We start from the raw sequence: 26,652 nt of genomic DNA on the forward strand, positions 1-26,652 counted from the left end.
TGTACGTTTCTCCACACTGGGATAAATAAAGACTAATTCACAAGATCATTTTGTCTAATATTGTCTTGTCCCCCAAAGGAGGTGGGTCTTATGACACTCTTCTTCTACTTCTTGTTCTTCTTGTTCTACTTCTTTTCCTTTCAGCTTCTCCCTTCAGGGGTCGCCACAGCGGATCAGTCTCCTCCATCTCACCCTGTCTTATGTTTGACACATGACTTTAATATGAAGAGCGAGTGACAAAGACTAGCTTGTCTTCAAAGCACACAAACACCTTTGATCACTTTTTAAAAGGCAAACTACACTGAAGTGAGAAGTGTTGCAGGAGTTCTCGGGCTCTTCATAAGAAGACACAAATTAAGGTGAAGATTAATCTGAACGTATACTTTGTGTGTGTTTTTGAGTTCAAGAACTGAACTTTAGATTGATAAAAATCTGATCTATACTTGCTACAATTAGTCATTGTGATGTAATACAGTACTAATGTCATGCGACAGGATATTGAAGCTTCCTATCTGAATCGATAAATGACCTGGTTTCAATAACAACAAACTGTGAAGTGTGGTTGTATTTAGAATTGCCGTCCTCACCATTTATTATTTATCAATAACACTTTGGGAAAAACATTTTTACAATTTCATATCCAGGAACCTTTTGCTCTCCACATTTCTCCCACAGACATCCTGGTTCTTGAGGCAAAATGAGCTTCCTTACCCGCCTGTTGGATGAGATTTCCAACCACTCTACGTTTGTGGGCAAAATCTTGTACGCCATCACTGTGTTGCGTATTGTGCTGACCGCCGTCGGTGGCGAGTCCATCTACTACGATGAGCAGTCCAAATTTGTGTGCAACACGAACCAGCCCGGTTGCGAGAACGTTTGCTACGACGCCTTCGCGCCGTTTTCGCACATCCGCTTCTGGGTGTTTCAGGTGATCCTGATCACCACACCCACCATCATGTACCTGGGTTTTGCCATGCACAAGTTCGCCCGCATGGACGATGACGACTACAAGCCACGGACCAGGAAGCGCATGCCCATCGTCAGCAGGGGCGCCAACAGAGACTACGAGGAGGCGGAGGATAATGGGGAGGACGACCCCATGATCCTGGAGGAGATTGAGCCAGAGAAAGACTCCACGGAAGTGGTGGAGAAGCCCTGCAAAAAGCACGATGTCCGCCGGCGTATCAAGCGTGACGACCTCATGAAGGTTTACGTGTTCCAGCTGCTGTCCCGTGCCATCTTCGAGGCCTCCTTCCTGTTTGGACAGTATGTCCTGTACGGACTGGAGGTGAAGGCCTTTTACATCTGCTCACGCTCCCCCTGCCCACGCGTGGTGGATTGCTTCGTCTCACGTCCCACCGAGAAAACCATCTTCCTCCTCATCATGTATGGCGTCAGTGCGCTCTGTCTGCTTTTCACCTTGCTGGAGATCCTTCACTTTCTCTGCACTTCCTTCTCTTCCTCTCAGCCCAACCCTCCCACTCCTTCTTCAAGGCAAATACCTTCAGCCAGCTTCCACCTGTTCCCCCGACGAGGCTACAACTCAGGTTCCTCTGGTTCCTCCCCACAGGAGTTGAAGCAGGGAAACCTTAAATGGACTCAGAAACCCGGCAGCCCATCGATGAGTGTTAGCAGAGCTAAGGAGCAGAACCGGCGCAACTCTGTTCAGGAGTACGTGTGAGTAAGTCACACAGCTTTCCCTGCAAATCATCTTTGAATTTATAACAAAAACAAAAAAAATAATTGGAACAATGCTTTATATACTTTTTCTATGGATAGAATTGTGCGACATAGTTCTACTAAATAATAAAGCTGTTTTATTCCCCCTTTGTCCTTTGATCTGTCTGGGTCATGTGCGATCGAGTCTCCCCAAAACTGAGCTGTACTATGATCTCTACACATGGTCATGTCCTGCTCTCACTGCCATTAGCGAGATAAGGCTTTGTGGCAATTCATGTTACGCCTCATTTTATCTATGGCGTCACCCAGTGGACATTCATAAAAGGTTCAAGTTTTGCAGCCTTGATTTGGCTGGACAAAGACTAAATAAGACGAAAATGAACACGAACAAATAAAATGTCGAAGTACAGACTTTGTTTCGCCAGTATCTATGGGGACCTCAAGACAGTTGGTCTCTGGCTCCATTGCCACTACCACTATGAAATGTGCTGTCATCCAAAGGATGCTGCAGTTGAGACAAAGAATGGTGGGAATAACACAACTGCAATCCTCCATTGACTTGAGTTTCTGGTGTGATGATGATGACATGGCATTCAGTCAACATTTTAGGGTGGTTTTGAAATTGAATGTCAGAGAGCACTGCAGTAGAAGTGTCACCATTCAGCTCCGGTAACTCAAACAATAGTTCCCAATGCTTTGTGGGACTTGCCATATCACTAGTGTGCCATCATAGATTGTCAAGGTTACCAAACATGGCGGATTGACATCCACTCACTGAGTCGACGAAAAGTCCCTTTGGACTTTTCCTGTTGCTCACGCTGTTAAGACAAACGACTGTTGCAGTGTGCCCAGAAACTCCGATAACATCTGCAAACAGAATCCTGAAGAGACCAGAGATGTTCTCATTCAGAAAACACAAAGGTCAAAGGCATGATGGTATTTGCACAGGTTCTCATGCTCATATGAGAAAGATGATTTGTGGAACAAATGCATCAATTAACCGGCTGAAAATAAATTACAAATTCACACTGAAATGGATTTTTGGCTTCAGTCCTGGTGTTAGCCAACAGTGAGCAGAAGAGGAATACTAGCCACTGTCAAGTGTGGTTGAACCAGTGAGTCCGCCTGAGATGTGCCTGGTGTGCTCTTCACTGTTGTCACAATGTTCCTGTCAGGGCCTTTCTCGTGGAGCTGGTCCCAATCCCGAAGAGCCCTGTGGTTGATATGTCGTGCCAAGTTTTGTTTGTGTTCAGTAGATTTTTTACAGTTCTATACAGTGTTCACTCCATCGTCCTGTGTGTATCTGTTAGCTGTGTACTTGCTTTGTTCCCTTTATACAGTACATCCCTCCCGTTACTTTGCAAGTGCACACCATCCCTTATGAAGCCACTGAGTTAAGTCTACAGCCAGTCGAGTTTACAGTATAGTCAGTCCATGTATTCTTTGCCAGCGAGTATTTTTGGATTCTGATTCCATTCACGAGAAGCAATTCAAGCTGCAGTTTGAGTGGCCTTTTTGTTATTCTGTATTTTCGCATCACCCACCTTTTTGTGGCGCTCTTTTTGTTCCCCTTTTTGATCGAATACTTTGTCCAGTACAGACTATTGGCCTGTCCTCTGAATATTTGGATCCACCTCCATGAGTTACCACAACATGATGTCACCTTTAATTGTCATCAATTCAGTGAATGTCAAAACGTCCTCCTTGGCTTCCTTGTTTCTCTGTCAAATCCATTCTTAAATGGCTACATTCTGTTCCCCATCGCACTTCAAGTCGGGAGCGATTGGCAATACGAAGGGTGTGTGAGGTATCGTGAAACGGTATTGTAGAGTTCATGAAACAATGGCGGAATTTTTAGAGGCCACTAGATGGCGTTCTTGGTTTATAGAATTGATGCGAGGAAGCTATTCCAGTCCAAACACTTTATAGCAGACAGTGCCATCTGGTGGCCTCTGAAAACAGGATGCTGTTCCGCCCATCACTTCTTAGACCTGATTTCCGTTATATGTGTGGCTCCAGTTGAGGCAAAGTGCACTTAATGCAGACAGTATATTAACAGCTGCGACTGAGCAGGCGAATCTGAAAGATCCAGCCACAAGACTGACAAGACATTGTTTATATGAGTAGTATTAATAATGTCTCACCAATAGAACAACAGACGTTAAAACAGTGTTTTACTCCGAAAACAAGTCCATACTTCACAGATGTATTACACAATTCAACTATTCAGATTAGAGACAATTATATTTAACAATAGGCACAACACAGTATGTCTGTTTCCCCCAACACAAACTGTACACAGGGCAGGTTTGGTTTGTCTGTACTGAGACCGGCTCCAGACTCTCTGCTCTACACTCAAAGGTCTGGATCGAAATAAATCATCCCTGACATGTCGCAGTAACGTTTCATTATGAGTCACACAAAGATTGGTCCTTTCTCATTCAAGCAGCTTCTACAGGTGGATTAAGTTCTTGTTCATTTTTTCATGACAATGACTTTTTCATCATAAGATTTAGACTTGGCACGTTTTCTTGCTCTCAGCCAGCAGCACGACGTGATGAAGACACCGAGGACTGCAGTGATCAGCAGCGCAAAAGTGGTGTAGAGCCCAGCCTCAGCCTCAGCGACGGTGAGAGCCAGTCCCAGGAAGTTGACGTCACTGGGACCACTTGCTGCAGGGGATAAGGAGTTGGGTCATTAAACACGTGAGCCCTCTGGTGGACACTTTGTCAATGGAATAATACACTTTCAATATATTTCATAGATTTTTACATGACATCCAAGGTGCGATATAAAAAGAAATATTTCGTTATTCTGAAATAATGTCATGTATGTCTCGATAACTATGACAGCCATTACCTCCGGGCCCAGGGGCCAGGCAGTCGTGGGGTCCAGCTGCCGGGTCTGGAAAACCATTGCAGCTGATGATATTGGAGTAAGTGGTGACGGAGGACTTGGCCACTCTGGACAGATTGGGATCGGAGCGATTCACGTAAAAAAGTCCAAATCGTTCAGAGAAGCCGGTGGCCCACTCCAGGTTGTCCATCAGTGACCAAGCTGTGTAACCAAGGATGTCCACATTGTCCAGCAGGTAAGCTGCAACACAACAAGTGACACTTGAAGACACAGACTTTAGGAATCACTCATCAGTGTGCGTTTCACTGCTCTCATCAAATTGTTGCATTCAACTTTTTCCATGGACTCAGGTACCTTTCAACACCTGGTTCAGGTATTTTTCGTAGTAGTGGCTCCTGTGCACATCGTTCAGGTCGACTGGCCCACGCTCTGAGATCCCGTTCTCCGTGATGATAATTGGGGGATTTCCGTACTCCGTTTTAATGAAGTTTAATATTTTCCGGAATCCGAACGGCGTGACCTTCAGCCAAGAGGAGCCGGAATCTAGCCAAGTGCGATCTCCAATTGTTCCCGCACCTCTGAAAAAATAGTCAGCGTGAGCTGGAAGATCGATCTTCCTCTGCTGGATTAAAACTCCCATGCAGGGTCACTGTCTCACCTGTCGGCATCATAGTGCTGCAGGTCGCCGTAGTCCACAGGAAAGGCCAGGACAGTGGTGTAGTGGTTGAAGCCAAAGTAATCGTATGTTCCCTTAATTCTTTTAATCTCCTCTGGAGTGAACTCAGGAAGTCTGGAGAACAATCAGAATCAGTCAGTTTACAGGGCAATTCCCAGATTTTGTGTCTCCAAGAAACACACCGGGATTTCTCCAGACCAGCGGCGAAGCTTCTCTCTCGAATGATTGTCTTCATGGTGTCACTGTAGTCCCCGTTGAAAATGGGGTGAGCAAACCAACCGATGTAGAACTGCACGGAGAACATGAGAGCTGTAATGCGTGTGAAGATGTTGAGACCTAAGGTGGTGTCTAAATCACCTGCACCACACGTCTCGCTGCGTCCACATCCTCCTGCTTGTAGGGATTCCTGGGTTCTGACCAGTCAGAGTTGATGGTGATCGAGATCATTCCCTTCTGTGCAGCTCGGTATACATCGTTGTAGAGATGCCAGGCTTCTGCGTGAGCCTTTAGCAGGTTGTGCCCAACAATATAGGGCAACGTACCTGGTCGGAAACTGATGCCTGGTTTACATGAAAAAACAAAACAAAGAGCACAATCACAATAACCGAATCACCTTTGTAAGTGCAGGAGTTCCTGGTCCACTGATCTCACTGATGCACAAGACACGTGGCAGCGAGGATGATAACAACAACAACAAACATGGAGGAATCCCTGAGCAGAACGTATGAAATGGAGGCACCAGGTAAAAGTCGCAGAATGTGTTAACCTCTGTATGTTTTTTGATGGTGGTACTTCCTTGTCTTTTCTTGACAATGTGATGTTAAAGAGGAGGAAGTTAATACCTGGGGCTGCTGCGCCATAGCCGTGTCCAACATTAGCGATATTATACGGCTCATTAATGGTGATCCAAAGCTTCACTTTTGGGCCGAGGCGGCCGAAGATGAAGTTGGCGTAGTCCTTGAATTTGGCCACGATGTTGGGATTCTCCCAGCCACCATCATCCTGCAGAGCTTGTGGAAGGTCCCAATGATACAGAGTGACCTGGAACAGCAAACAGAATATAAAAACCTTCGAGGCTTTTTCAACGGCGCCTCAGGGGAAAGACCTGGTACATACATGTGGCTGGATGTTCGCTTCCAGCAGTGCATCGATGAGCCGGTGGTAGTAGTTGAGTCCGGCCTCATTGACATTCCTCGTGGTGCCATCAGGAAGGACTCGTGACCAGGAGATGGAAAACCTATAGTGGGTCACTTTTAACTGTTTAAGTATGGCCACATCCTCCTCCACCTTGTTGTAGCTGTCGCAGGCGACGTCGCCATCGTCATCGTTAAAAATGCGCAGTGGTGTATGAGCAAACTTGTCCCAGATGCTGAGACCTTTCCCGTCTGCTCTCCAGCCACCTTCAATCTGGAACATTGGGTGATTCCAGTCAAGACATAGAATCAATGACAGTTCTTTTCTTGATGGAAAGAACCTGCAATGTTTACTCGTAAGAGCCTGCCACATTGTCGAGCTCAAAGGAGAGCTCATTTTTAGCTTCTGCTTGATCTATATTCTGGTGGTGTAGCATTCCCTTCATATTCAGAAACACTGCTACATTTTGGTGCAAGAAAACATTGCGTCCAATCAAATGCACTCATTGGGTTCTCACAGTCTTGAATCGGATCTCATACCTGGTATGAAGCCGTGGCTGTGCTCCAGAGGAAGTCTTTATGGAATGAGCCAAACTGGGTCCTCTCATCTTCTTGCATTGGAAAGCCATTAGCTTTAACTATTTGATGATAGACGTGAGCAGAGTACTTAGGTGTTCTTGGTCTGTTTGGGTCTGAGAAGTCCACGTGGTGGAGTCCAAATCCAACTTTGTACCCATTAAGCCACTCAAATGAATCCATGAGGGAAGTTGCCATGTATCCTTTGACCTTAACATTGTCAAGCTGGAATGCTGTTGAACCACAAAAAAAAGGTTAGGACAGAACGACCAATGTGAAGTGGGAATTTGACACGCATAGCTATGTGAAAGTCAACACACCTTTAAGAGCCTCATCAATATATGTCTTGTAAAAAAATACCCTTGTGGTATCATCCACCGTGGTTTTATCTGCTTCAGTAGCGGCTCCATTCTCAGTGATGTAGATGTCAGGGTCTCCGTACTCCTCTTTTATCCAGTTTAGCAATCGTCTCAGACCCCAGGCCACAGCTCTCTGTTTGCTGATGGCAGTTGCTGGGGAATCCTTCTCCTCAGCTTCTGACAGATCCTGGTCGGTTGTGTATGACTGAATGTCCAAGCGAGCTGTGACGTGACTGATGATCTTTGTTGTGTAGTGATTGACACAAAACATGTCTGCAGTTCCTCGGATAAAGCGTTTCTCTTCCTCAGTGAAGGTCGGCAGTCTCGACTCTGGGAGACCCTGGAGTTCACTCTTGTTCCCCACCTGCCACTTCATGGCATCAGGGTAGTCACCGTTCTTGAAAATAGGGTGTGCAAACCAACCGAGGTGGAACTGCAAAGCCCGGTCTGCTGCCACCACTTCACGTCGAACACTAGCGTCGACAGGTTCCACCCAGTCAGCGCTGAGGGCCAGAGACACCAGACCACCTTGTGATTTTCGATACTTGTCATCGTATGTGTGGTAGGCTTTGGCGTGAGCTTTTATCAGGTTATGTGCGACAGCGTAAGGTGCAACTCCAGGCTTCTTGATGCGTGGTGGAATCTCTCCGAGCCCGTACCCAGACCAGGCAATGGTGTGAGGCTGGTTGATTGTGATCCATAGTTTAACTCGATCTCCAAACGTGGCGAAGCAGAAGTCACAGTAGTCATTAAAAATGTCAATCATCTTGACGTTTTCCCAGCCACCCTGGTTTTGCAGCGCTTGTGGGAGGTCCCAGTGGTAGAGCGTCACCATGGGGGTGATGTTGTACGCTAACAGGCCGTCGATAAGTCTGTTGTAAAAGTCGACACCTTTCTGGTTCAGAGACGTTCTGTTACCGTCAGGAAAGATTCTGGACCAGGACAAGGAGAACCTGTAGGACTTCACTTGGAGAGCTCGCAGCATGTAAAGGTCCTCGTCCAGTCTGTTGTAGCTGTCGCAGGCCACATCTCCGGTGGGATTCCCCGGAATACTTCCAGGTTTTTGGGTGAACTGATCCCAGACACTCGGACCTTTCCCGTCTGTGTTCCAGCCACCTTCGATCTGATAAGCTGATGATGACACGCCCCAACTGAAGCCCTGTGGGAACGTGCCATAATGGTAGAGTTGTCTTTGGAACTTTGACTGGTGGGAGAACTTCTCCCACACCACTTTGGCTTTCGAGGGGACTTCTGATGGAGGGAGTGGGGAGGAACGGCGAAAGCTCTGCGTCTGTGGGACGTTAGCGACACCATCTTTGGCTGGTTTGAATCCATTTTGCTGGATGATCTCAGAGTAGGAATATGCAGACTGTCTGGGAGTCCTGGGTCTGTCAGGGTCATCAAAGCTGACATGATGAAGCCCAGACTTCTCACTGTAGCCTTGCTTTCCTTCAAATCCATCCATCAGCGACTGGACGGTGAACCGTCGCACGTCCACGCCGTCACGTAATTTGGCTGGACAGAACAACAGCTTTCCAGTTAAACCAACGTTTGCAGCAGAAGTGATTTGAGAATCAAAGCACACTGACCTTTCAGAGCCTCGTTGATGTAGCTCCTCATGTACTCCACTCTGCTGGTGTCATTGAGAGTGTCTCCAGTGGCCTCAGTGGGCATCCCATTCCCAGTGACATACACTGGCACTTTCTTCACCTTCATGTACTCCGCTGAAACATACTTCAGAAGTCGCCTCAGACCCCAGGGAGCTGAGAAGATCCAGTCTGAGGCTGTAGAGGGCCACGAAGGGTCCACACTTGTCTGGAGATCTCCCACCCCTTCAGGACCCGGAGCGCAACCACCATCTCTGTTGGTGACCAACCTGGACGTGTAGTGATTCAGCCCGAAGAAGTCAGCAGTCCCTCTGATCCTTTCTTTCTCTTTGGCAGTGAACACTGGCAGGACGGCAGGAGGGGCCACGCATGCTTTCTTTTTGTCTTCAATCTGAGTCTTCAGTGCTGCTGGATAATCCCCATCCACAAATATGGGGTGAGCAAACCAACCCAGCATCATCTGCAGGTAGCGGTTCGCTGCAGCCACGTCTTCAGGCTTAGTGGGGTCTTTGGGCTCCGCCCAGTCAGAGTTGAGTGCAATTCCCACGTTCCCTCCTTGTTTGGTTCTGTACTTGTCATTGTAGACATGCCAGGCTTCTGCATGGGACTTCAAGATGTTGTGAGTCACCTGCAGGGGAAAAAAGAAAGCCAGAGTTAGTGGATGATAAACCATGACAGTAGATGTGTCAGGCGTCCTTTACCTGATAAGAGGCCACGACGTAGTCCTCCACTCCTGGAGCATGCTCACCAGTTCCATAGCCAGCATGACTCACCACCCATGGGCTACTGAAGGTGTTCCAGGTCCTCACTCTGTCTCCAAACCTGGAGAAGCAGAAGTCGGCATAGCTCTTGAAGACCTCAACGATGGAGTCGTTGGTCCACCCGCCTGAGTCTTGGAGTGCCTGGGGTAGATCCCAGTGGTAGAGGGTAACCACAGGTTGAATACCAGACTCAATAAGAGCATTGATCAGCTTGTCATAGTAGAGGACGCCTTCCTCTGATATACTGCTTGAGTGGCCCATGGGAAGAACACGAGCCCAGGAGATGGAGAACTGATGCGTGTTGACTTGAAGTCCTCGGAGAAGGTAGACGTCGTAGTCTACCTTGTGGTAACTGTCACATGCCAAGTCGGCCGTCTGGTTCATGTAGACATTGTTATCGTGTCCAAAGCGATCCCAAATGGTCTCCCCTTTCCCACCTTCCTTCCAGCCGCCTTCAACCTTGAAGGACTCGCTGGAGGTCGCCCACTGGAAGCCAGCAGGGAAAGACTCGTTCAAGAAATCATCTCTGTCCGTTTGAACCTGGAGCCAGACACTGTTTTCTTGCTCCTCATTGTAGAGGGAACGAAGTTCAACTCTGGAGGGAAGAACACCTTTAATCTTTTTGAATGCTGCGAGGTTTGTTGTACAAAACTGTCGATTTCCGTGGTATTACCTTATGGAAGGGTCCTGCACGTCTAGATGCCCCAACATGTTCATCACATCACATCCAATAAGCTTCACATCCTGGTCGTTCAAGACTTTAGACACAGGAAAACAGTTGCAGTTTAGTTTGTGCAATGAATTTTGTGAACAGCTTTTATTTCCTTGAAGATTGCTTATTTGAGATGTTTTCACTGATAAGGCTGCACACTCTGGTACCTGTGACTTTGCCACGTCAACAGCGCTGTAACAACCATAAATGTTCTCATCACTGCAAAACCCTTTGATGTTTATCATTGCTGCTTATCAATGAAGTGCTATACTACTCCGTCGAACACAATGGAAGCTCACAGGTTTGTCCCACCATCTTTGCGGGGGCCGCTCATTGCCATAATGCTTTCCCCAGCCTCCCACCCAAAACCTAACCATCCACATCCACCATCCATCCTCTGAACTAAACTTAAACCCCACTATAATGACCCAGGTATTTTGACATCTTCTTCCTCAAATTGCAGCTTAACCCTGTAGGGCCCCACAAAGGTAAAGGCAAATTTCCCCCCAAAGTAGTCCTCAGTAGGAGAGATCTTGTAATATTGTACATATTGCTTTCATGAATGATAACTACAAAACAAAACAAAAACCGAATGGAATTGTCGGATGATCGCTTCAGGTGCCTTTGATATTTTGTATTGTTCTATGATGAATGGATCCAGTGAATGTCTGAATTCATTTACAACATTTACCTTGAATGAAATCACCAAGAAGCTGGTTGTCCCCGTCCGTGCAGTCAAGAGCACTCATCTTGTATATCAAGATGGACAAGCCATCACTCAGCAGCTGAAACATGGAGAGCTCATTACAATACAGAGGACTATCATGAACATGTGAGCAACAATCAAATACCTGGATCTTCCTTATCTCCTCTGCCAGACTCGGTGGCGATGCGCAGCTGTACTGCATGTGCACTGACAGAAAATCAGCCTAGAATAGCAAGTTATGACATTATCCAGTGGCATTAACTATGTTGACATGGTATGCTAAGCTATAAGGCTGTTGCATGTTTTAACCTGAAGGGGCAGTAGAGTGACATAACGTTCAGGGTTTATTAGAAAGAGCGCCTGTGGATTGAAAATAGAAAAAACCTGAACGTGATCCAGGGTGGTTGACAGTGTTATAGCCTCTGCTTCAGCGTCGCAAGGGACGGCAACCTTTTTTTAACATTCCAAATTTCTCTTTTCCTCTAAAGCACAGATTCAACTGGTTTCTTTTTAAATAATATGCTGCTTTATGTAACTGCCATCTGTATTACTGCATTGTATTTGTGCGACCAATGCAAAATCTGTGTTAATCATTGATATGAATGAGCACGCATAGGGACATGCTGATGAAACAGTCAATTCTCACTTATCACAAGCACACAATAATAATTCCTCTCATTAAAAGAGGCGACTGAAGAGCGACTGTAACACAGCAGCATGCAGGAGACTTACTGAAGTTGAACTTATGATCTGAGAGAGACTAGAAGTTGGACCCAGCTTGAACCTCAGAGACAGACGTTTACCTGCAGAGAACAAAGTGGAGAGGAACAAACTAGCGAAGGTAGCTGGGTACTGCTGAGAATAGCTGCTGTGTTTGTTCATCAGGAAACTACTGGACAATGATTGTATTATTTTATTTTATTCACTAGGAAATGTAAACTCTGGACTGCACTCTTTTTTGTGGTAATACCATGAACACCCTTGCTTAATAAACTATAAATATGCAAGTACAAATACTATAACGTGATGTATACTGTTGTTTCAGATAGAGCACAAAGAACACCACACTATCGCACTAACGTGTGAGCGTTCAGAACGCCGCTGATGCTAAAGACATTCACTTAAAGTGCAGCAACTCACCACTTTGCGGGAAGCGCTGATGAAAACGTTGGTAAACCTCCCTGTTAAGATGAAGGATGTTCTGCAGAGACCTGGGAGCTTCTGTGTCCAAGTCGCTGAGGGTCAGCCACGTGTCTGCCAGCGCTCCAAACTCACCAAACACAAACTCAGCGTACTCCCTGAATGCCTCCATCAGCCTCCGGCTCTCCCAGCCTCCGTACCTGGAACTCAGACCGTGTGGTACTTCATATCCATGAAGGACCACCACTGGCTGGAGGCCCACCTCCCGGAGCTGAGTCAGGAGCGTCCGATAGCAGGCGACCACAGCCTGTTGTGGCTGGCTTGCAGAGCCCGAAGGAAGGAGCCGGTCCCATGATAGAGGCACCTTAAAGTGGGTCACCCCTCTGCTCAGGAGGTACTGAAAGTGGTCTTTGGTTCCTGCAGGGACTGCGGAGCTGCAGTCAAAGTTCTCTCCCACTGCCTTACTTTCTAAAGGGCCAGCAAGAACCATGAACTCCTCCTGTCCATCGGCCTGCTGGACACACCAGACACTCACCAGCACAAGACACCACCAGTTCTTCATTGCGAGAGACTGATGATGGACTGATGCTATCCACAGATAGCGCAGGTATAAGTCTTTTTCTTAATCGCACCCTCTGACAATTAAGGTGGATATCAGACAGACGAGAGATAGTTATCGCTGCGAGCAGATGCAACAAGTTGGACTTTTGGACTCCTTCAGAACACGTGTCTCAGCACGTGCCCTTATACAACACTACATCGCCCAATATTAGATAATCCCGTGAGTCACTGCCCTCCCTCCAAAAGATCACGGATGGGTCTACAAGTCATGTTTCCCAATCATTTAAGTTCACGGAAAACATATTACTATGGCAATACATCACCTTCGACATCATATCAATATTTTTATCTCTTAATAATATCAATTTTTTTTTGTTGCTAAAATTCACATTTAAGATGGGTTGTAAGTAAAATACGTCTTCCGCTCCTCCGCAACGGTGAGTGGCGCCAAAGCACTAATCTGCTGTACGTCACTGTGGTATTTCCCTTAAAGGTAGTCAGAGGTTGGAGGGAGTGAAAATGGACAACAAAGTACAAACACCTGCACAATCTCGAAGCCTTTTGGAAACATTTCCCAAACACAAAGACACCAAATGTGATACACTTTTTGTTTTTATAACAACGACTATGCTGTGTTTGGAAACGTTTTCAGTAGAATTGTTTTGTTGTCTGTTTTAACTATGAATAATGAAGTGTGAGATTTTTTTAATGAACTCTGTAGAATACCACAATACAGTCAACATACTCTCTCTTCTATGGCATAATGCATTGACCTTGGGAAAGTGGACTTTTGTTGTCGACAAGCGCGTGACAGATGCACCGTGAGTGGCTGATGTACTCGCTCATTGATCCTCTTATAGCGATTTTGCCACTATAAATGAATAAATGTCCTGTGTCCTCCATTGTGGGTAATTGTTTATAAAGAAGTACTTTTGGATTTTTGTGGGATGGCAAATAAAAGCAATAACCTGAACACGTCAGCCAATCCCCAAGCATTCATCATCACACAAGGAAGTAGAAGATATATGCTTGGCTTATAACCTGCTTGACAAATGCCGTCTTTTGCTGATATAAATGTTTGGAGTGTTGTTGAAAGTGCCACCGAATCCTACATTTCAAGTTTCATGTAGTTTCATTAATTGTTTTGAAAAATGAAATTGTGACTGCCGGATGTGACATCATCAGTCAGAAAGACACTCCTTTAACTCTACATCTAATAATGTGCGCCTTGGTATATAAACATCCATGCTTTTCAGTCACTGCGATTTCGACAACACTGTCAGTAATGAGGAGTGCCACTCCAGGGGCTGTGTATAGCTGGAGTCACCTGATCCAATATAGTGAAGCAAGCTTCCGATCATCTCCAGCGTGGCATACACTCCCACCTGGAACGTCACACGGTGCAGGAAAACCTTTTTTTTACTCCTAGTGTCAACATGCGAGGCAGAAGACTGACTTCAGCATCAACTTAGGACACAAAAGCCCCAACATCACTATACAGTGGTACCTCAGTTTTCGAACGTCCCGGAATTCAAACAAATCGAAATTTGAACAAAAATTTTGAGATTTTTTGCTTTGGATTTTGAAGAAAAATTTAGAACTCGAACGCGAAAAACCATAACGTGCGCGGACCGATCAGCTGACCCACGACGTGCTTTGTTATTGTGTATAACGCTGCCTCTGTATGCAGACGTGTCCCGTTAGCTACATTTACTGACTGTTTTTTCTTCATATTGAGGTGTAAAACCTTTCCTGTCTCCACACTGGACCGTGGTAGAGTGTCACGGGGGAGGTGCTGGAGCTCACACTCCAGGGTTTGATGTCCTGTTGTGGGCTGGAGCTGGGACAGGGATGAGGCGAGTCTGGGACAGAGCGTTACTTGGTTTATGACTTTGTCACAGCCAAACTGCACAGAAGCGCACATTCAGAGCTGGACACGCACCGGGCACCTCTTCACTTCTGGAGAGACGTCACTCACTCGGCAACCCCTCCCACATGCAGCGGCCACACACATAGAGGAACAGCGCACCTGCAGCAGACACTCTACATTCACTCCTACAAAAGCCTGTTTTAAGGCTTGGAACGCATTATTTCTTTTTCCATTCATTGTAATGGGAAAAATCGATTCAGATTTCGAACAAATCGCTTCTCGAACGGCCGTCTGGAACAGATTGTGGTCGAGAACCAAGGTACCACTAGATTACGCCACGGGACAGAGGATGTGTTGATATATCACAGTGCTGTACCGTAATTTCCGGACTATAAGCCGCTACTTTTTTCTCGCGGTCTGAACCCTGCGGCTTATAAAACGATCCGATTATGAAAGGCTGAACTCGTAGTGATCTGTGAATGCCGACCACTGCCTGTCATTGCCGGTCACAAAATCCGAGCACATGTGACAGCAGCCGTTCTGATGAGGCACCGCTCGTGGTTTGTGATGCGTCCGCTCCTCCCTGCCGACTCGCCGCTCGCTCAGTCATGTCAAGTTTGCATCCTGCAGCACATGCACGCTAAAGGGCGTCAACGCCACGAATTCAATACGATATTTAAAACACCAGCACTTGACGGAGCACAGAGAGTTTTCTGGTGCTCATGAAAGTGAAACTGCAGGAACCAGCGGTCACTCGCGACACTCGCCGGTCTGAGCGTGACGTTCAGAACGCGAAGCATATTGCCCGAGAAATAATCATGAATTTCACCGCGCCAGATGAGCAGCCTTTCTAAGGTGTCGTTTTAAGACGGAATCAACCGGGACCGAATCCGCTGCAGTCTTGTGTGTGTCAGGTGCAGCGTTCGCGGTGAATCTGAAACGTTTGCAACCGTCCAGAGTGAGAACTTCCATGAAAGAAGTTGAAGACAGCTGCTTCAGCTGAGTGCTCTCCCTGTCTCTCGGAGCATCCCGAGTTTTTAGAGTCTAATGAGCATGCTCTTTGCTGGCAAAAATATTGAGCTTCGTCACATCAAACCGATGACATCACGGGCGTTTTATTTACCTTTAAAGCGCTCAAATTGCGCTGTTTTCGCCCGCGTGTCCGCAGCTCTGCTGACAGAGACGATCTACTGGAGGGTGAAAACAGTGCTTTCTGAACACTTTAAATGTAAATAAAATGTGCGGAGTTCATGACTGGAGTTCAGAACATTGGCAAGATTGTTTCATGAGTCAGTCTCGACACTGGACCCCGTTTTCAAAACTAGTACTAGAGGATCGCTAGAAGTGATCCTCATGCATTTTCTGTGGCGCAGACAGCAACGGTGCACCCGCGGCTTATAGAGCGGTGCGGCTTATGTATGAACAAAATCCATTTTCCTTCTTAGATTTGGTGGGTGCGGCTAATATTCCGGTGTGCTCTGTAGTCCGGAAAATACGGTAACATTGTAATATACTGTTCTATGCCATGGTCCAAGTATTGCAATGTGAATCGTATCGTGAGGTTCTTGGCAACCACTTGTGGTGAGCATTGCCATTCAGTACAGAAATGCTCATGAAACACTAAGACGGGAGGAAAGAAGGGGCAGAGAAAAGACCCATTTGTGAGCAGGCCCAAGCAAAGGAACTCATCCAGCAGCAACACAAGACAGTTCTGTGACCACCACTGTCAACACATTTACCACTGCTTTACCATTCAAGGTGATAAACCAGCGACACTATTTTCATTCATTCAAGTACTAAAAATTCGAGTACTAAAAAAAGGGAACCTTTGTTTTTTTCTTGTAATGTGCACATAATTCTCAATATCAAACAGCGGGTGTCCTTGGAGGATCTGTGACCATTATCAGTTATTATGAAGTCCGTGACCTCTCACCCAAGGCATCATAAATCAGCATGCGCTACCTTCGATACAGTGGATTATCACACCACAGTCGCACCGAGAGGTCGGGCCTGCAACAGATCCTGTATAAATGCTCACATTAGCTAACACATCTGTATTTGGAGAATATGCTGGTTCTTGTGAGGCTTCTCTTGTTGGCTCTACTAAGTGCCAGTGTGTGTCGGAGCGATGATCCTGCTCTGGCCATTTTTTTGGCAGGACCTCTGATGGACGACCAAGGAGTCTTTGACTGCAGCAGACAGATGCCACCTGGCTCCAGAGAACACCTCCTGTACCTCCAAGACAGAGGGGTGACCCACTTCAAGGTGCCACTATCTTGGGACCAGCTCCTTCCTTCAGGGTCCACCAGCCAACCGCAGGAGTCAGTGGTGGTCTGCTACCGAACCCTGTTGACTCAGCTGCATGAGATGGGCCTTAAACCCCTCATGATTCTACATGGATCATCGGTGCCAGACAGTTTCAGATCCAGCCACGGCAGCTGGGACAACCCGGAGGTGATGCAGATGTTCATGCGCTATGCCGAGTTTGCCTTCGCTGAGTTCGGAGAGCAGGCAGATGTGTGGCTGACACTGAGCCATCTGGAAGATCTGCAGCCAGAAGAACTGAAGAACATCCGACTTATTCAAGCCTCCACACACAAGCGCTTTCAGCAGCTGTTTCCCAACACAGGTAATTACTTAAAATGACATAGCTATTTTTGCACTCTAACATGACGAACTTAAGTTGTCGGTGGAACAGAGACAGGTTTTTGGACATCACTGGACATTTTAGCAATAAGTTTTATCAATAAATGTAACCTTGTCTTCCTCGGCTGAAGGGAGGATACTTGTCCTTCCAGAAAGCCCAAGCGGGAAATACTGCCATCTGGTGGGTGGCGGTGGTGTGTCGCTTTATTTATCTATTTTTAAACCATTATTGTTATTTTCTTCCATGTCTGCAATTTGAGTTCACAGTTGGAACGTAATATATGAAAGCTCAGATGCCTGAAAGACTCATTATTTTATATTCACAGCGCCATAAGGAAGTGCCTCACTGTGATGAGTGAATACTTTCTTAAAAGCTGCCATATCTTTGTATTTTATTCACATTATTTGTCATTTACTTATCTTGGTCATTGTTGACAACTTACAATCTTGTCTTAACATAATGCTGAGTGCTAATAACAGTGATAAAAAAAAAAAAACGTTCCATTAGATAACAGTGTCTTATCGCTTCGTTGCTTGTGACGGAAATGAAACACGATATGTGAAATTAAATCCAAATACAACTGAGACTTGTTTCATTGGTGTTTCAGATGGAGGTCTGTCAGTTGGAATAAGTGGCAGCAAAATCCAAATAATTGCTGACACAGGACTTCTGGTAAGAATATATTAAATCCATCCGTATAACTTTGGACCGTGTGGAATCTCAAATGATGTGTACTTTCTCATCTCATTTTTTTCCTCTCCTTAAAGTTTTATACTGTTTTGAATGTGTTTTTTCCACCAAAAACCCACACCTGAATTTGGTGATGTTTATTTTCTTGTCATTTTTACTCACAACCATACCATTGGAAATGTTGAGCACGCTTGTGAAATTAATAACTAACTTGTGGTCATTTCTTTTCTCAAATCTCACGCAGGACAATATCGATTTCTTGTCTGCTAAAATCCCTTATGACTGCTCAGTTGGTTCAGCATCAACAGAGGCGCTGGACAGGATTTTGGTAACAAAGAGCATGTCAACCGTGTTAACTTGTTCCTGTTAAGTCCAACTGTTTAAATGTGTTTCAGAATGTTGACAAACCCATCCTCTTTTATGAGCTGAACCTCATCGGCTGTCGGCCTTATCAGTTTTTATCAGACAGCAGAGTCATGAAAGGTAATCTGTTGCTTGGAATTTGCAGTGCTGCAAAACCATTGTGATAAAGAACAGCAGCTGATTTCTGATGGTTTTCTTGGGTGCATTTTTATTATTTCACAGCTCTAAGAAACGGCAACCAACGTGTGCTTGGGTTTGACATGGTGGCTTTATTAGGTCCAGACGATGAGATGTCAAAAAGGTGAGATGTGAGAGAAACGTATAGAGATTTGTTTTTCTGTGACTTTAAGAACACCAGTCTTGTCCTCACTGGTCGTCGATGTTCTGTATTCCAACGCTGATTTTAATTTCTTGTATTTTTTTAATAGTTTAAAGGTTCCAAACCAAGTTGGGCTCAGCAAATATCCTCAAGAATCTTCATGCACCTTCTGTGAAACCTGGAAAAGCTTTGCTGACCCTGCACGAGATGATTTCTTGAACGAATCTTTCCCTGCTGGCTTCCAGTGGGCGACCTCCAGCGAGTCCTTCAAGGTTGAAGGCGGCTGGAAGGAAGGTGGCAAAGGGGAGACCATTTGGGATCGCTTTGGACACGATAACAATGTCTACATGAACCAGACGGCCGACTTGGCATGTGACAGTTACCACAAGGTAGACTACGACGTCTACCTTCTCCGAGGACTTCAAGTCAACACGCATCAGTTCTCCATCTCCTGGGCTCGTGTTCTTCCCACCGGCCACTCAAGCAGTATATCAGAGGAAGGCGTCCTCTACTATGACAAGCTGATCAATGCTCTTATTGAGTCTGGTATTCAACCTGTGGTTACCCTCTACCACTGGGATCTACCCCAGGCACTCCAAGACTCAGGCGGGTGGACCAACGACTCCATCGTTGAGGTCTTCAAGAGCTATGCCGACTTCTGCTTCTCCAGGTTTGGAGACAGAGTGAGGACCTGGAACACCTTCAGTAGCCCATGGGTGGTGAGTCATGCTGGCTATGGAACTGGTGAGCATGCTCCAGGAGTGGAGGACTACGTGGTGGCCTCTTATCAGGTAAAGGACGCCTGACACATCTACTGTCGTGGTTTATCATCCACTAACTCTGGCTTTCTTTTTTCCCCTGCAGGTGACTCACAACATCTTGAAGTCCCATGCAGAAGCCTGGCATGTCTACAACGACAAGTACCGAACCAAACAAGGAGGGAACGTGGGAATTGCACTCAACTCTGACTGGGCTGAGCCCAAAGACCCCACTAAGCCTGAAGACGTGGCTGCAGCGAACCGCTACCTGCAGATGATGCTGGGTTGGTTTGCTCACCCCATATTTGTGGATGGGGATTATCCAGCAGCACTGAAGACTCAGATTGAAGACAAAAAGAAAGCATGCGTGGCCCCTCCTGCCGTCCTGCCAGTGTTCACTGCCAAAGAGAAAGAAAGGATCAGAGGGACTGCTGACTTCTTCGGTCTGAATCACTACACGTCCAGGTTGGTCACCAACAGAGATGGTGGTTGCGCTCCGGGTCCTGAAGGGGTGGGAGATCTCCAGACAAGTGTGGACCCTTCGTGGCCCTCTACAGTCTCAGACTGGATCTTCTCAGCTCCCTGGGGTCTGAGGCGACTTCTGAAGTATGTTTCAGCGGAGTACATGAAGGTGAAGAAAGTGCCAGTGTATGTCACTGGGAATGGGATGCCCACTGAGGCCACTGGAGACACTCTCAATGACACCAGCAGAGTGGAGTACATGAGGAGCTACATCAACGAGGCCCTGAAAGGTCAGTGTGCTTTGATTCTCAAATCACTTCTGCTGCAAACGTTGGTTTAACTGGAAAGCTGTTGTTCTGTCCAGCCAAATTACGTGACGGCGTGGACGTGCGACGATTCACCGTCCAGTCGCTGATGGATGGATTTGAAGGAAAGCAAGGCTACAGTGAGAGGTTTGGGCTTCATCATGTCAACTTTGATGACCCTGACAGACCCAGGACTCCCAGACAGTCTGCATATTCCTACTCTGAGATCATCCAGCAAAATGGATTCAGACCAGCCAAAGATGGTGTCGCTAACGTCCCACAGAGGCAGAGCTTTCGCCGTTCCTCCCCACTCCCTCCATCAGAAGTCCCCTCGAAAGCCAAAGTGGTCTGGGAGAAGTTCTCCCACCAGTCAAAGTTCCAAAGACAACTCTACCATTATGGCACGTTCCCACAGGGCTTCAGTTGGGGCGTGTCATCGTCAGCTTATCAGATCGAAGGTGGCTGGAACACAGACGGGAAAGGTCCGAGTGTCTGGGATCAGTTCACCCAAAAACCTGGAAGTATTCCGGGGAATCCCACCGGAGATGTGGCCTGCGACAGCTACAACAGACTGGACGAGGACCTTTACATGCTGCGAGCTCTCCAAGTGAAGTCCTACAGGTTCTCCTTGTCCTGGTCCAGAATCTTTCCTGACGGTAACAGAACGTCTCTGAACCAGAAAGGTGTCGACTTTTACAACAGACTTATCGACGGCCTGTTAGCGTACAACATCACCCCCATGGTGACGCTCTACCACTGGGACCTCCCACAAGCGCTGCAAAACCAGGGTGGCTGGGAAAACGTCAAGATGATTGACATTTTTAATGACTACTGTGACTTCTGCTTCGCCACGTTTGGAGACCGAGTTAAACTATGGATCACAATCAACCAGCCTCACACCATCGCCTGGTCTGGGTACGGGCTCGGAGAGATTCCACCACGCATCAAGAAGCCTGGAGTTGCACCTTACGCTGTCGCACATAACCTGATAAAAGCTCACGCCAAAGTCTACCACACATACGATGACAAGTATCGAAAATCACAAGGTGGCCTGGTGTCTCTGGCCCTCAGCGCTGACTGGGTGGAACCTGTCGACGCTAGTGTTCGACGTGAAGTGGTGGCAGCAGACCGGGCTTTGCAGTTCCACCTCGGTTGGTTTGCACACCCTATTTTCAAGAACGGTGACTACCCTGATGCCATGAAGTGGCAGGTGGGGAACAAGAGTGAACTCCAGGGTCTCCCAGAGTCGAGACTGCCGACCTTCACTGAGGAAGAGAAACGCTTTATCCGAGGAACTGCAGACATGTTTTGTGTCAATCACTACACAACAAACATCATCAGTCACGTCACAGCTTTCCTCAGCCCTCAATCATACCAATATGACCAGGATCTGTCAGAAGCTGAGGAGAGTGATTCTCCAGCTACTGCCATCAGCAAACAGAGAGCTGTGGCCTGGGGTCTGAGAAGATTACTCAACTGGATAAAAGAGGAGTACGGAGACCCTGACATCTACATCACTGAGAATGGAGTCGCTACTGAAGCCGCTAAAACCACGGTGGATGATACTGACAGAGTGTATTACTTTAAAACCTACATTGATGAGGCACTGAAAGGTACGTTTCGTCAGAATATTTTCTGTCCATTTTTTCCTCAGAAAGGTAAACCTTTAGCGATACAGGCCCACATTTAAATACACAATGGGCTTGACTGCGAGGCCCAAATGTAAACCCAGTAACAAGTTACAGACATAAATTTATGACCACTATATAACTGGTGTCACATCTTAAGAAAGTGAAATCATGTTTTCACCTTCGATTAAAAATAGGGTGATGCTACATCTACAATGCAGTATGTGTCATAACTCAAAATAATTGTAAGTCTGCCTAAGATCATAAGGCTTGTGTTTTGTGTGGATAACAGTTGCACCAAACGGTGGACTCACTCAGGCAGCAGGTAACACTGTGTTATTCATACAGTTCTTAGATACAGTGCTCCGATGAAGTGAAGGTCCTTTTGGCCTCAACTTGCCAATGCTATCGTCATGCTGAAAACCTGTCCTGTACATGAAGTCACGACCCAAACACAATCGAGTAAAGTAAATATACAATGTTCATGAGGGAAAATGACAACCACAGTAACGCCACTGACTTGGACATAGTAACGTTCATTGGTTACTGGGTCAGAACTCGTGACGTGTTAGATGACTATTACTGAAAAAAGTGGTTAAGCTAGAGTAGCATGATACTAAGTAACCTGATAGCAGCAAGAAAAACAGAACTTTCATGTGTCCAACATCTGGATTTACCATCTTTACAAAGGTTTTCTCATTCATGCTTTGATGCTACTGGTCTCTTCTTCTGGTCTGCAAGCATTAGGTGGAGTGAAAATGACTGACTTGATTGTACAGGCTGAAACACTAGACCTTATTCATGGTGAAAGTATTTTCATGACTCTTTTTCCAAAGTCAAATACAGAGAAACATGATTCTTGTCTTTCAGCTCAAAACCTGGATGGTGTCAAGGTCAAAGGTTACACAGCAACTTCTCTCATGGATTCCTTCGAGTGGCTCAACGGCTACAAAGTTGGATTTGGGCTTCACCATGTGGACTTCACCAACCCAAGCCGGCCGCGGACCCCTAAGCGCTCTGCTCACTTCTACCATCATATCATCCAGGATAATGGCTTTCCTCTGCCTGACGATGAGAAGGTGCTGTATGGGCTCTTTCCAGTCGGCTTCAACTGGAGTAGTGCCAGTTCCTCGTACCAGGTGTGTCAGAATTAACAGTTATCTCATTCCGTTTTACAGTTCCATTCAGTGTAACTCTAGACACCACAGGAAGGAAAGTATGTCACCTCTCAAAGAAGTGATTCATAACAACAATAACAGGAAACATAAATGCAGTGTATTGAAGGGTAGAGAGGTAGGATAATGTCTGTTCTGTCATTTCAGATTGAGGGCAGCTGGAGAGCTGATGGTAAAGGCCTGAGCATATGGGACCAGTTTGCGCACACCCCCCTGCATGTGGACGGCAGTGACAATGGCGACGTGGCCTGCGACAGCTACAACAAGATCAGGGAGGACGTGGAGGTGCTGAAGAAGCTCAAAGTCACACACTATCGTTTCTCCATATCCTGGCCCAGAGTGCTCCCTGATGGCACTGATGGACACGTGAACGAAGCGGGACTCAATTACTATCACAGACTGGTGGACGCTTTATTAGCTGCTGACATTGAGCCACAGGTGAGAGCAGATCTATCGTCACGTGTGGTGCGATCAAAACAAACGTCTCGCCTCTGCTGTGTTCCAGGTGACTTTGTATCACTGGGACCTCCCTCTGGCTCTGCAGCTCGTCGGGGGCTGGGAGAATGAAACCATCGTTCAAAGATTCAGAGACTACGCTGATGTCTTGTTCAGCCGATTGGGCAAAAAAGTCAAATTCTGGATCACCTTCAATGAACCCTACATTGTTGCTAACCTGGGCTACGGATACGGGACTTTTGCTCCAGGTGACAAAACAATTCCATCCATCCGACTTCCGTGCAACGTGAAGCATAAGCTCAATGTCAATGTCAAACATGGACTCACACTGGAGGATTCCCTCCATCTTGATTCATCCAGGCATCATAGGTAAACAGTATATTGCTGCTCACAACCTGATCAAGGCCCATGCGGAGGCGTGGCATCTCTACAACGACAAGTACCGTCCAACACAGAAGGGTCTCATCTCCATTACCATCAACTCCGATTGGGCGGAGCCACAGAACCCATACAAGCAAGAGGACTGGGATGCAGTGGAGCGCTATTTGCAGGTGGATGCCTAACAAAGCAGCTCCTGTAGTGGGTTTGGCTTTGTGCTAAGTCCCTGTTCTGATGACTTATCCTTATCTGACCTTATTTCAGTTCCTCATCGGCTGGTTCGCACATCCCATTTTTAACGGAGATTATCCTGAGTTAATGAAAACTATAGTTCGGAGGAGGAGTGTTGCTGCAGGTCTCCTCAAGTCAAGGTAACTGGAGAATACACTTTCGTCTACTCTGAGGAGTCACTCTGATATGCAGCCGTGTGTGAGTGCGCTTTTTGAAGTTTTGTGTAAGAAACAAGCTGTGCTACACAAGTATGGATAGCAGAGTATGATATTTCATACTCAAATAATATGATGTTCCTGTTCCTCACATATGTTGCTGACAGGAAGGCAAACAAGACCGATGCAGACGATCACATCATCTCCTGTGTTTAGCTGTTTCTGCTCTACGTTTTTCCATCTCTGTGTCTCCAGATTTACTTCTGAGAAATCATTATTGGGTTTTTCTGAAGTGCTTACAATTCTTTGTGTGGATGGGTTTTGGAGTCTGGTCGCTCGTCATGCGCAAACCTTAGAACACTTTTTATTCTAGTATCTACTCTACTGTGCTACATTAATGTTGCATGAATGCTGGTCGCTGAATCATGTGTTTCCAGGCTTCCGGAGTTCACTGCAGAAGAAATCAAAAGAATTAAAGGAACCCACGACTACTTTGGTTTGAATCACTACACCACGGTTCTGTCTTACCCTGTTGACCTTGGGAAGCAGCAGGATTATGAAGGTGACAGGTCGGGATGAGCGCTACATCTTCAATCTGTGAACTGCAGCAGTGAGCTTCCTCAGATGATCCTGACGTTTCCTTGACTCCAGGGGCACTGGAACTAGCCATGACCGCACATGGATCAGTTCTGGCTCCTCCTGGCTGAAGATCACTCCGTTTGGTTTCCGGAGACTCCTGAAGTTCATCAAGGACGAGTATGGAAACCCGCCCATTTACGTCACTGAGAACGGGATCTCAGAGCGTGGAGCCGTGGACTTGAACGACATCCACAGGAGACACTACTACGAGACCTACATCAACCAGGCCCTGAAAGGTGATGTTACACTGAGTTTAGTTAAGTTCAGCCTTTCCTTACTTGACAAAGACTCCATGGTGGTCAGAGCCACGGCATCGTCGTGTCACTCTGGGCTCTGAACAGATCTGCATGTTTTTGAGTGCAGTAATAGAATCCATATTTCATATATTGCTGCGGTTTCAGCCCTGGTTCTGGATGGCGTCGACCTGAGGGGCTACACTGCCTGGTCGCTGATGGACAACTTTGAGTGGGCAGCCGGCTTCTCCGAGAGATTTGGACTCTTTTTTGTGAACCGCTCCGACCCAAATTTTCCTCGCATCCCCAAAATGTCATCATCAACCTTCGCCTCTATCATCACCTGCAATGGCTTTCCCGACCCTGCCCTTGGGCCTCATGAGTGCTTGAACCCTGCACCTGCAGGTAACACTGTCGCACTTCAGATCTAATCCTTCCGACTGCTCTTGAACCGTGTCCTTCTCCACAGCTACGACCACCATGACTGCCATCCCAGAGAGCTCTGCAACCACGCCGCCTCCCGTGGCCAAGCCCAGCATGGTGGACTTTTTGGGCCTCCAACTTTCTCCCGATGATGCTGGGGTGGCACTTCATGTCACGTTTGCGTTACTGCTGGCATCTGCTGTGGCTGTTTTCATCGTTGCCGTCCAGCTGTGGAAAGCAAATAAAATGGCACAAAGAAAATCAATGGACTTTAAGATGCAAAGGATGTGAGTTGGGAGATAAGTGCAGTTTATTATGTACAAACCATGGAACCAAATGTTTAAACAAATAAAGCTGTATAATGCTTGCTTCTATGTTTACAGACTCTACTTATTACTGGAGCACAATTCACGTGCTCATTCATTCACGTCTCGGCGACGGTTATTCTCAATAGAATTATTAGAATAATAATAATAGTGTTATTGCAGTGATGCATTTCTGAGATTTTCGATCGCTGCCAGCTGCAACCACTAGATGTCGCCTTTGTTTAACAATGCAACTGCCGCAGAAATTCCCTCTGCTGCTGTTGAAGGTAAACATATCATTTATAGTCTCTTTTATAGATAGAAACATACGTGTTTTTATTTTTTAAACTAAACTGAACGCTGCATCCGTTTTTGTGTTGCTGTTGATCATCACTTCCTGGATTCCAAGTGGAGCATATCATTCAACAGGGACTCCTCTTGGTACATTCAATTCCATACATAGGAAACGCTATGTCCAGTCCAGGCGCACTTGGGTGTGTGTGTGTGTGTGTGTGTGTGTGTGCATCTGGTCTCCACGGTGACCCACACTCACAACAGGATGTTTGAGTCAGTGCACAGGTGGGAGTCTGCTCTGCTGGCTCCCCCCAACAAGGGTCCTCTGGAGACAACATGAACCTCCCCCAGAGTGAAGCCAGGTCACCTCACATCCTAATTAAATGCCAACAGGTCGATTCACTGCTTTGCGTGAACCGATATTACATCATCCGTTTAGAAAGATTTTCAAACAGCACGATGAGAATGAAAGAAGTCACTGCAAATGAAACACTAAAATCCTGAAGCCGTCTGACTGTAAAGCCAGACAGATGAAAGACTACAACTGGGAAAGA

The 26,652-nt window shown here is 46.5% G+C and overlaps 3 protein-coding genes across 14 annotated transcripts; 2 read left to right on the plus strand and 1 right to left on the minus strand.

Moving 5' to 3' along the window:
• Nucleotides 1–293: 293 nt before the first annotated feature.
• On the plus strand, nt 294–12,101 carry LOC128765895 (gap junction gamma-1 protein-like). Of its 12 annotated transcripts, none has more exons than XR_008415935.1 (5): nt 294–359; nt 676–1,288; nt 1,571–1,681; nt 4,222–9,323; nt 10,097–12,101. XR_008415935.1 is itself a non-coding variant. In XM_053877121.1 (4 exons), exons 2-4 carry the CDS (start codon nt 698–700, stop codon nt 1,591–1,593), a joined length of 738 nt encoding a protein of 245 aa, XP_053733096.1. In that variant the 5' UTR covers nt 294–359; nt 676–697; the 3' UTR covers nt 1,594–1,826. The 12 variants fall into 12 exon arrangements, 6 of the variants coding, with proteins under 6 accessions (XP_053733096.1, XP_053733095.1, XP_053733097.1 ...); XR_008415933.1 differs by lacking the exon at nt 10,097–12,101 and adding an exon at nt 1,469–1,494 and having other exon boundaries at nt 676–1,386; nt 1,571–1,677; nt 4,222–4,303; XR_008415934.1 differs by lacking the exon at nt 10,097–12,101 and adding an exon at nt 1,469–1,494 and having other exon boundaries at nt 676–1,386; nt 4,222–4,299.
• LOC128766299 (lactase/phlorizin hydrolase-like) lies at nt 4,156–12,768 on the minus strand. Its single transcript, XM_053877820.1, has 16 exons — nt 12,207–12,768; nt 11,799–11,869; nt 11,212–11,289; nt 11,052–11,145; nt 9,589–10,277; nt 8,870–9,515; nt 7,242–8,795; nt 6,886–7,154; nt 6,329–6,619; nt 6,055–6,253; nt 5,570–5,772; nt 5,395–5,501; nt 5,195–5,326; nt 4,891–5,114; nt 4,540–4,776; nt 4,156–4,352 (listed from the first exon to the last, which is right to left on the minus strand). Exons 1-16 carry the CDS (start codon nt 12,766–12,768, stop codon nt 4,156–4,158), a joined length of 5,553 nt encoding a protein of 1,850 aa, XP_053733795.1.
• Nucleotides 12,769–16,803: 4,035 nt separating this feature from the next.
• On the plus strand, nt 16,804–25,790 carry LOC128766300 (lactase/phlorizin hydrolase-like). Its single transcript, XM_053877822.1, has 13 exons — nt 16,804–17,266; nt 18,810–19,447; nt 19,521–20,166; nt 20,241–21,794; nt 22,680–22,948; nt 23,132–23,422; nt 23,490–23,688; nt 23,801–23,991; nt 24,083–24,189; nt 24,642–24,773; nt 24,856–25,079; nt 25,245–25,481; nt 25,573–25,790. The coding sequence occupies exons 1-13, from the start codon at nt 16,804–16,806 to the stop codon at nt 25,788–25,790; spliced, it is 5,169 nt and encodes a 1,722-aa protein (XP_053733797.1).
• Nucleotides 25,791–26,652: the final 862 nt, after the last annotated feature.

The sequence above is a fragment of the Synchiropus splendidus genome, chromosome 10, assembly GCF_027744825.2.
Source record: "Synchiropus splendidus isolate RoL2022-P1 chromosome 10, RoL_Sspl_1.0, whole genome shotgun sequence".
Taxonomy (NCBI): Eukaryota; Metazoa; Chordata; class Actinopteri; order Syngnathiformes; family Callionymidae; genus Synchiropus; species Synchiropus splendidus.

What these genes read in the sequence shown, in the direction of transcription:
- LOC128765895 (XM_053877118.1), top strand. Translation starts at nt 698, where the DNA reads ATGAGCTTCCTTACCCGCCTGTTGGATGAGATTTCCAACCACTCTACG.
- LOC128766299 (XM_053877820.1), bottom strand. Translation starts at nt 12,768, where the DNA reads ATGAAGAACTGGTGGTGTCTTGTGCTGGTGAGTGTCTGGTGTGTCCAG. An exon ending in AGATCATAAGTTCAACTTCA is followed by an intron (nt 11,290 to 11,798) that starts GTAAGTCTCCTG and finishes TTGCTATTCTAG; the next exon opens with GCTGATTTTCTGTCAGTGCA. An exon ending in CAGCCACGGCTTCATACCAG is followed by an intron (nt 6,620 to 6,885) that starts GTATGAGATCCG and finishes CCAATGTTCCAG; the next exon opens with ATTGAAGGTGGCTGGAGAGC.
- LOC128766300 (XM_053877822.1), top strand. Translation starts at nt 16,804, where the DNA reads ATGGACGACCAAGGAGTCTTTGACTGCAGCAGACAGATGCCACCTGGC. An exon ending in GCAGCTGTTTCCCAACACAG is followed by an intron (nt 17,267 to 18,809) that starts GTAATTACTTAA and finishes AATATCCTCAAG; the next exon opens with AATCTTCATGCACCTTCTGT. An exon ending in CATCAACGAGGCCCTGAAAG is followed by an intron (nt 20,167 to 20,240) that starts GTCAGTGTGCTT and finishes TGTTCTGTCCAG; the next exon opens with CCAAATTACGTGACGGCGTG.